General features: G+C 36.2%; 1 protein-coding gene across 1 annotated transcript in view; it reads left to right on the top strand.

Annotated features, from left to right (window-relative positions):
- LOC110287820 (zinc finger protein 665-like) overlaps positions 1–754 on the top strand; it is a gene marked incomplete at its 5' end in the record, with an annotated part of 53,534 nt that extends 52,780 nt beyond the window's left edge. The window contains 2 exon segments of the mRNA XM_029473752.1: positions 34–613; positions 697–754. Of these exon segments, the coding sequence (XP_029329612.1) occupies positions 34–613; positions 697–754 (638 nt within the window).
- Positions 755–9,396: the final 8,642 nt, after the last annotated feature.

Raw genomic sequence — 9,396 nt, 5'->3', positions numbered from 1 at the left:
ATGAATGTGGCAAATGTTTTACACAGAACAAAGTGCTTAAAAATCACTACAGAATTCATACAGGAGAGAAACCTTACAAATGTAATGAATGTGGCAAATCTTTTACACAATCCTCAAAATTGCAAGTTCACTACAGAATCCACAGAGGAGAGAAACCTTACAAATGTAATGAATGTGGGAAATGTTTTATCCAGAAATCAAAATTTCAAGTTCACTACAGAATCCATAGAGGAGAGAAACCATATAAATGTAATGAATGTGGGAAATTTTTTGGACAGAACTTAGAGCTTAAGGTTCACTACAGAATCCATACAGGAGAGAAGCCTTACAAATAATGTAATGAATGTGGCAATTCTTTTACAAGGAACACAGACTTTAAAGTTCACTACAGAATCCATACAGGAGAAAAACCATACAAATGTAATGAGTATGAGAAATCTTTTACACAATCCTCAAATCTTCAAGTTCACTACAGAATCTATACAGGAGAGAAGCCTTACAAATGTGATGAATGTGGCAAATCTTTTACACAGAACAAAGTGCTAAAAGTTCACTACAGAATTCATACAGGAGAGAAGCCTTACCAATGTAATGAATATGGGAAATCTTTTACATAGAACACAGGGCTTAACCTTCACTACTAATCCATATAGGCCAAAATCCTTACAAATATAATGAGTTTGGGTAATCTTTTACACAATCCTCCAAACTTCAAGTTCCCTACAGAATCCATACAGGACAGAAGTCTTACTAATTTAATGAACATGACAAATGTTTTCCAAGGAACAATAGCATAAAGTTCACTACAGAATCAGTACTGGAGAGAAACCTTACTTTTTTTTTGTGGCAAATCTTTTACATAGAACTCAGAGCTTTAAGTTCACCAAAGGATCCATACAGAGGTCTAACCGTATAAATATAATGAATGCTGCAAAACCTTTACACAACACTCAGATCATTAAGCTCAACACAGAATCCATACTTCAGAGAAACCTTACAAATGCAATGAAGGTGGCATATCAATTACTCTCTAAATCTTTATATTCACTACAGAATCTACACAAGATATAAACCTTTTAAATGTAGTCTGTGTGGCAAATCTTTATCTGGTCCTTCACTTTCCAAGTTCATCAAAGTACCCATACTGGAAAACAACCTTGTAAGTGTAGTGACTTTCTGAAATACATCTTCCTGTCCTTAAATCTTCAACATCACCTCAGAATAGAAACTAGAGACGACCTTATTAATGTAAATAATGTGAAAAATCCTTGACATGGAAATAATGCCTTAAAAGACAACCCAGCATGCATCCTGGAGAGAAACATTACAAATAAGTAGGACATGACAAATATTTTAGCACAACCTCAAAGCTTGGAGCATATAGATCCATGTATGAAGCTAACTTAGTAGAAAATTATTGTCCCAGCATTAATAATGAAACATTATTTAAAATGAGAAAATTATTGTTAGAATTTAAATAATGTTGAAAACCTTTTATCATAGAGTTCTCATAAAGAAACCCTATATTGATAGTATTTGGAAACATTTTTCCTCCAATTTCAACTTATATTCATCTTAAGTAGTTATTTCAAAAATAAAATATGAACCCTTTCACTCAGCATTAATCATCCGACATTATTGATTAATAATTGTATAGAATTCATTTTTTAAATCATTAAAGAAACAGTATTCTAAAGTGTAAGGATTTTAACCAGAATAATTGTAATAACTATGCAAATACAAACATGATGCATATGTTTATAGTTTAGTGTGGTAGACTTTTATTATTTATTAGATATATTCTCTTTGAAGGTTATTGTGTCAGTCTTAGTCTTAGTCTTTTATCTTTTTAAAGAGTAATTTTTAATCTCTAATCCCTCCTTGTTACAATTATCAATAAATAATTTAGAACTGTCTATTACTATTGCCTTGGTGTATTTATGGTTCATTTTATACTGGGTGATTGCATTCATACCTTCCAGTGTCTCATTGATAATGCCAACAGAAATATGTTACAAAAATTAAATTGGATTGCTTTGACAAATTCTAAGACAACAATTTTGAAGAGTGTATGTGTTGAGCAGAGAAATCCACAAGGTTTTCTGAATAGGTATGAGTGTGTGTTTTATGCATAAAATAACTTGTATTACAAGGAACATAGCTTCTCTTCCAGGGCAAAATTCTAACTGTTCCCAATGGGTGGGGAGGAGGTTGAATCTTTAAGATTATATATCCTCCTCTGGTCAAAATATTGATGTTCATAGTACATTCTTCATATAGTTTACAATAGAATTTTCACTCTTTTTTTTTCTTCCCAAATCACAGGAGGTCACAAATTTATGATGAAAAGGGAAAGACCACCTTTTACTTATTGCAAATGAAAATATATTTAATACTTGAGTCTCTGTTTGCCACTTGTATTTCAAGCAATCTGTACAGGGATATTTAGGGCATTTTCATTACATTGTGTGTGTGTGTGTGTGTGTGTGTGTGTGTGTGTGTGTGTGTGTGTGTGAATAGAACAGTGATTAGCAGGGATGAGCAAGTATCTATAGAGTGGAATAGTGAGTGCTTTGTCCATATACCAATGTCCATATACCATGAGTGGTACACATCTGTGTCATGTGTTACTTTTTGCCAATTCTGCAGATAGTTTTCCATAGTTGATTTGCTAGTTTTTAATCTTGCACACTTGAATGTATTTTCCCATTTCCCTGCAGCATTTTCAATCAATTTTTTGGTTATATTTGATTTCATTACCGAAGTAGTATGACTTTTTAAAATCATTGGAGATTCCAGGGCTATTTTGGAATGGTTCATTTGTTCCATTTGATTTATGATTTTTATATATTCCAGACATATATTCCTCTGTCAAACAAATAGCTGACAAAGATTCTCTCTTGTCCTATGGAATTTCCTCTATACTTGGTTTTTGTTCAGCTATGCAGAAGTCATTAAGCATTATAAATTCCAACTTGTCTATTGTTAACCCTAATTCTTGTGAAAAAGGGAGTTCTATTCAAAGGGTTATTTAAGGAGATAGATAATAAATAGATGACAAAATCATAGATGATGCACAGATATATAAGAAGTACATTTGTATATAGAGAGCTTCTTAGGTAAGTGTATATACATTTATACACAAATTACATATCTAATGTACTTATCTCTTTATACATATAACTTATGAATATATTTACAGAAAAAGGATATTGTTCTCAAGAACTAAGATCAATAATTGACAACTGTGATTTTAACCATGTATATAACCATATATTCAGTATATCTACCTATCTCTCTCTATTTGTATACATATCTATATCATCTATATAACATAATGATAAATTTATATGTATTTATATCTATCTATCCTTTACCTGTAGTTATATTCATATAGACTAAGATATAGATGATATAGATATTATTATATTTATAGATATGATATAGGGCATAGAGTGTCATTTATTCCAACTGGTTCTGTGTTTCTGGTTCGAGATTTGTGTGTTTAATTCCATTTCATATAGTTTTTGTAAAGGTGAAAATCACAGTGACAAAAATTTTCTGTCACTTCTAGAAGGTATTTATTTGAATTTTAGACCTATTATATAATGGCCATCGTCTGCAAATAAGGATAGCTTCATTTGCTCATTTCTTCCTTGTATAACTTTAATATCATTCATTTTCCAGCTAGAATATAGAGTATAATATTAAGTAGATATTGGTATAATAGGGATCACTGATTCATTCCTGAAATGTGTGTGATTGCTTCAAGTTTTCTTAATCTATGATAATATTGCATATAGAATTTATATGTACAGATCTTATTTTCCAAATTTATTTATTCATTTACAACCCAAACAGAGTCTCCAAACTCAGTCCCACTATCACAGAATCCCTCCTCCAATTCTCCCTCCCCTTCTCCTTTTAGAAGGTGAAGTCCCACAGCCTGCCCCATCAAGTATTTGCTTCATTAGTGGCATCCTCTACCACTGTAGCCAGACAAGGCATCCCTAATTACCTGGGGTGTTTCTCAGTCCATAGATGCCCTTTCCTTAGTTTATCAGACTCTGAGAGCTGCCAAGGGTCCAGGTTATTTGATTTGGTTTGAGTTCCTATCTCATTCCTTTCTTCAACTTTTCCATAAGAGTTTCTGATTTCTATCCAGTGTTTAGCTATGAGTGTCCTCATCTGTTTAATTCACCTGCTGGATGGAGCCCTTCAGAGGACAGTTATGCTCGGCTCCTGTCTGCAAGAATAAGATCATATCATTAACAGTGTCAAGGACTGATGTGTGACCAGGGCATGGTTCTCAACTTGGGCAAGTTATTGATTGGCCATTCTTTCAGTCTCTATTACATTTTTGCCCGTGCATTTCTTGTAGATAGGGCAAGCCTTGGTTTGAAAGTTTTGTTGTTACTTTTTCTCATTCATCCACTGGGAGTCCTGCCTCTCTAGAGGTGTTTGCCTCTTCTGTGTTATCTGCCTTATCACTGACAACATACCATGCATGTTTTTTTTTTAGGTCTGGCCACTCAGAGACTGTTCCACCTTGGGATTCATCCCATATAGAGTTACCAGACCAAGATACTATTTTGGATGCCAAGCAGCACATGTTGAAAGGAGCCTTATATGCCTTTTTCCAGAGAGGCCATGCCAGAGCCTTATAAATACAGAGGCAGATGTTAGCAGACAACCAATGGACAGAGTGCAGGGTCCTTTAAAAAGTAGTTAAAGAAGGGACTGAAGGAGTTGGAGGGGTTTGCAACCCCATAGGAAGAACAACAATATCAACCAACCACAACCCCCAGAACTCTTAGGGACTAAGCCATCAACAAATGAGTAGACAAAGCTCCACTACATATGTAGCAGAGTGTGGCCTTGTGATGCATCAATGAACAGAGAGGTCCTTGTTTCTATGAAGGCTCGATAGATACTCCAGTGTAGGGGAATTGAGGGCAGGGAGTAGGTGGGTTGGTAGATCCCCCCTCAATGAATCAGAGGGAGGGAGGATGTGGTAGGGTGTTTCAGGGAGGGAGGGAAACCAGGAAATTGGATACCATTTGAAATGTAAATAAAGAAAATATCCAGTAAAAGAGGAAGAAGAAGAAGAAAAATATTGAAGACATTCTGAGTCTTGCTGGCAAATGGATGGAACTTGAAAATATCTTCCTGAGTGAGGTAACTCAAACCCTAAAGGCCTTGTATAGTATGCCCTCACTAATAATTATAAATTAGCCAAAAAAAAAAACCATACAGAATACCCAAATACAGTCCACAGAAGTAAAAAAGCTCAACAAGCTGAAGTGCCCAAATGAGGATTCCTTATTTCTATTTGAGACAGAGAAAGGAATCACAAGAGGGGAGGGAGGGAGGGACCTCAGAAGAAAAGTAGATAGGATGATCTTGAGAGGGAGAAGGGGAACCTTACATTGTATTGGGTGAGGGAAAAGGATTGAAACCTGAGGGCCAGAAAAAAAGAATGTAAACAGAAAGCCTCAGAAAACAGGGGGTTGTAGGGAGACCTGGGAGGTGAGAGACTCCCAGAACTCAAGGGGAGGGACCTTAGATGAAATGCCAGACAGTAGGGAATGGAATTTATAGAGCCTACCTCCTGCAGGAGGATAGTGCATCAAATGTGGGATAGGGTTGCCATCCAACAGTCACTTCTCTGACCCAAAATTGTTCCTATCTGAAAGAATCACATGGATGGAAATGGAAAGGAACCTGAGGAAAAGAAGTTCCAGCAACAGGCCCAAAGTTGCATTCAGCTCAAGGGGATTTCCCAAGGCCTGACATTATTACTGAGGTTATGGAGAGGTCACAATAAGTGAACTATCATTATTGCCCTCTGAAAGCAGCTGAGACAGTCAGATATAGATATTTCCACCCAACCAATGGGCAGAAGCAGCTTTTCTTGAATGAGGGAAGGTTGGAAGAAGCTGAGGAGAAGTGCGATCCTCAAGGAGGAACAGCAGTCTCAAATAATTGAGACCACTGAGATCTCTCAAACACTGGATCACCAAACATACAGCATATACTACCTGATATGAGGCCCCCAACACACATACAGTAGAGGACTTCTGGGTCTGTGTTCTTTCAGTGATGATGCACCTAACCCTGAAGAGACTGGAGGCCCCAGGGGGTTTAGAGGTCAGGTGAGGTTGGGGCATCTTTGTGGAGATGGGGTGTGGTATGGAGGAGGATTTGGATGTGGAGCAGATGGAGGGTGAATGAGGGGTTAGGGAATGGAATATGGAGTGTAAAAATAAATTATAAATATAATAAACAAGAAATAAAAACAGTCACTAAAGGCATCCCAAACAATAAATTCCAAGGCCAGATGGTTTTAGTTCTTCATGCTTATGCAGTATGGAGACAACCTATCATTCAGCCAGTTGACTTCCTTCCTGAGTATTCTTTTGCACAAATGTTATATAATTCCTGGTTAAGCACAAATAAAGTATATGCATTCACATACACCATCAAATAAATCACTTTGAACAAAAAAGGATCAACTCTTCAAAAAACGAAAACCCCCAGGAAGGCCTTCATTTTCATGAGCAGAGCCTAAATGTCCTGATTAAAAGGAGTTATTCACCCACTCCTTACTTTTGGTGTTCATTTAGAATTAGACCAGTTCTGTACCTCTCAGGCTCTGCCTTCTCCCTTCTTCCTGTAATGTGGATGATCTAAAGGTAAGTGAGGACCAAGAACCATAACATTTGCCACAGATTTCTCTGTAACTCTTTCTGGTTTGGTAATGGAAAATAGACTGTACACCACTTTAAAGACTTCATTCTGCCTCCACTGAGCTTGATGCTGGCTGCATGCCAGTCACCCCCAGCACTGAGGCACCACTCTGGGCACTATTTGCTACTTAGAAATATAGGAATGAATTCTTCCATTTCAAATAAGTCCTTTCCTGCTTCAAGTTCCTTTGCTCATCGTTTCTCATCCCAGCAATAGAAACCATCACCCTAAAACAGAGCAACTTAGTTACCTTATTTTCTGTACCTTGCACCTGTTCCCAGACAAGCAGACATTTGCAGTCTTATACTGTAAGTGAGGTTAGCCTAGTGCAGAATGGCATATACTATGAACAGATTTGTAATTGGCTACGTATTTCTCTGTATCTTTTACTGTTATTGTTGTCACTAGGATGTTTTAGTTAGCTCAAGTTCCTCCTCCTGCATAATAATCAAAACAGAAAATATACAGAGCAAAGAAAGGATATTAAAAGAAGCAAGAGGAATCAAAGGGCAGATAACATATCAAGGCAGACCTATCAGAATTACAACTTATTTATGAACAAAGTCTTTCAAAGTTAGAAGGAACTTGTCAGATCATACACAACTTCTAAAAGTCCACAGAGCCCAATATAGACTATAATACCGACAAAACTCTCAGTCACCATAAATGGAGAAAACAACATATTTCAAGACAAATCCAAACCCAAAGAATATCTAACCACAAATCTAGCCCTATAGAAAGTACTAGAATGAAAACTCCAACCCAATGAGCATAACTACATCTAACAAAAGATAGGAAATAAATAACTGTATACCTGAACAAAAAGGGAAGGACACACACACACGTGCACAAGCACACACACACCCCACACACAAACAAACCGGAACACATACACACACACACACACACACACACACACACACACACACACACACACACACACACACACATACTACCACGATAACCAGCACCACCACCACAAACCAACATTAAAATAAAAAATAATCATCACTTGTCATTAATATCTAGCAATATCAATGGGCTAAATTCTGCAATAAAAAGACATAGGCTAACAGAAAGGATGCAAAAACATGATACATTATTGTGATGCATTCAAACAACACACCTCCAAAATAAAGATAGACATCACCTCAGAGTAAACAGCTGGAAAAAGTATTCTAAGCAAATGTACCCAACACGAAAGCTGTAGTAGCCATTCTAATACCTGATAAAGTAAACTTTCAGCCAGGATTAATCAAAGGAGACATGGAACGACACTTCATACTACTCAAAGGAAAAATCTAACAATGATATCTCAATTCTGAACAACTATATCCAAACACCAGGGCACCCACGTTTGAAAAACAACTTCACTAAAGTTTAAACGACACATCAAACTGCAGATACTAATAGTACGGGACTTCAACACTGGAGTTTTACTAATTGATAGGTCACCCAGACAAAAGCCAAACAGAGAAATAATGAAATTATAGACATTATGGATGAAATGCTCCTCACCTACAACTATAGAATATTGCACCCAAACAAAACACAAAATACCTCTTCTCAGCACCACATAGATCCTTCTCAATAACTGACCATATAGTCAGTCACAAAGCAAGCCTTACCAGATTAAAAAAAAATGAAATAGTGCTTTGTGTCTCATCTGACCATCATGAACTGAAGGTGAACTTCAACAACAGAAACACCAGAAAGCCTTCACACTGATGATAATTGAACAACTCTCTTCTCAATGATCTCTGGGTTGGAAAAGAAAAGAAGCAAGACATTACAGACTTCTTAAACTTCTGTGAACATACCTGAATTTACCTGACACAATGAAAGGCGTGTTAGAGGAAAGCTTTTATCACATGCCTCCATGAAGAAATTAGAGCCTGGCATGGTGGAGCACACGTTTAATCCCAGCACTCGGGAGGTAGAGTCAGGTGGATTTCTGAGTTTGAGGCCAGTTTGGTCTACAGAGTGAGTTCCAGAACAGCCAGAGCTACACAGAGAAACCCTGTCTCAAAAAACAAAACAAAACAAAACTAAACTAAACTAAACTAAACTAAACTAAGCTAAACTAAAAAAATTTAGAAAGTTCTTTTAATTGCAAGTTAATTGTACACCTGAAAGCTCTAGGGAAAAAAAAGGAAGTAAAGAGGTTCAAGGAAAGAAATTATAAAAATCAGATCTCAAATCAATCAGTTACAAATAGAGAAAATAATACAAGTAGCCAACAAAACCAAAGTTAGTTCTTTGAGAAAATCAACCAGATATACAAACAGACCCTTAGCCAACTTAACGAAAACACAGAGATTAAACCCAAATAAGCAAATTAGATCTGAAAACAGGGATATAACAAAATATATTGAAGAAATTCAATGAATCTTTAGGTCTTACTTAAAAAACATGTACTATACAAAATTGGAAAAAATCTTTAGAAAATAGACAAATTTCTAGACAGATACCACTTATGAAAGTTAAATGAAGATATGGTAAACTATTTAAACATCACTATAAACCCTAAAAATAATAAAATCAGATGTTTTTTTTATTACATATTTTCCTCAATTACATTTCCAATGCTATCCCAAAAGTCCCCCATACCGCCCCCCACTTCCCTACCCACCCATTCCCATTCTT

Source organism: Mus caroli, unplaced genomic scaffold, assembly GCF_900094665.2.
Source record: "Mus caroli unplaced genomic scaffold, CAROLI_EIJ_v1.1 scaffold_9851_1, whole genome shotgun sequence".
Classification (NCBI taxonomy): Eukaryota; Metazoa; Chordata; class Mammalia; order Rodentia; family Muridae; genus Mus; species Mus caroli.
Note: the sequence above shows the minus strand (reverse complement) of the source record. Positions and strands in the feature narration are given on the sequence as shown.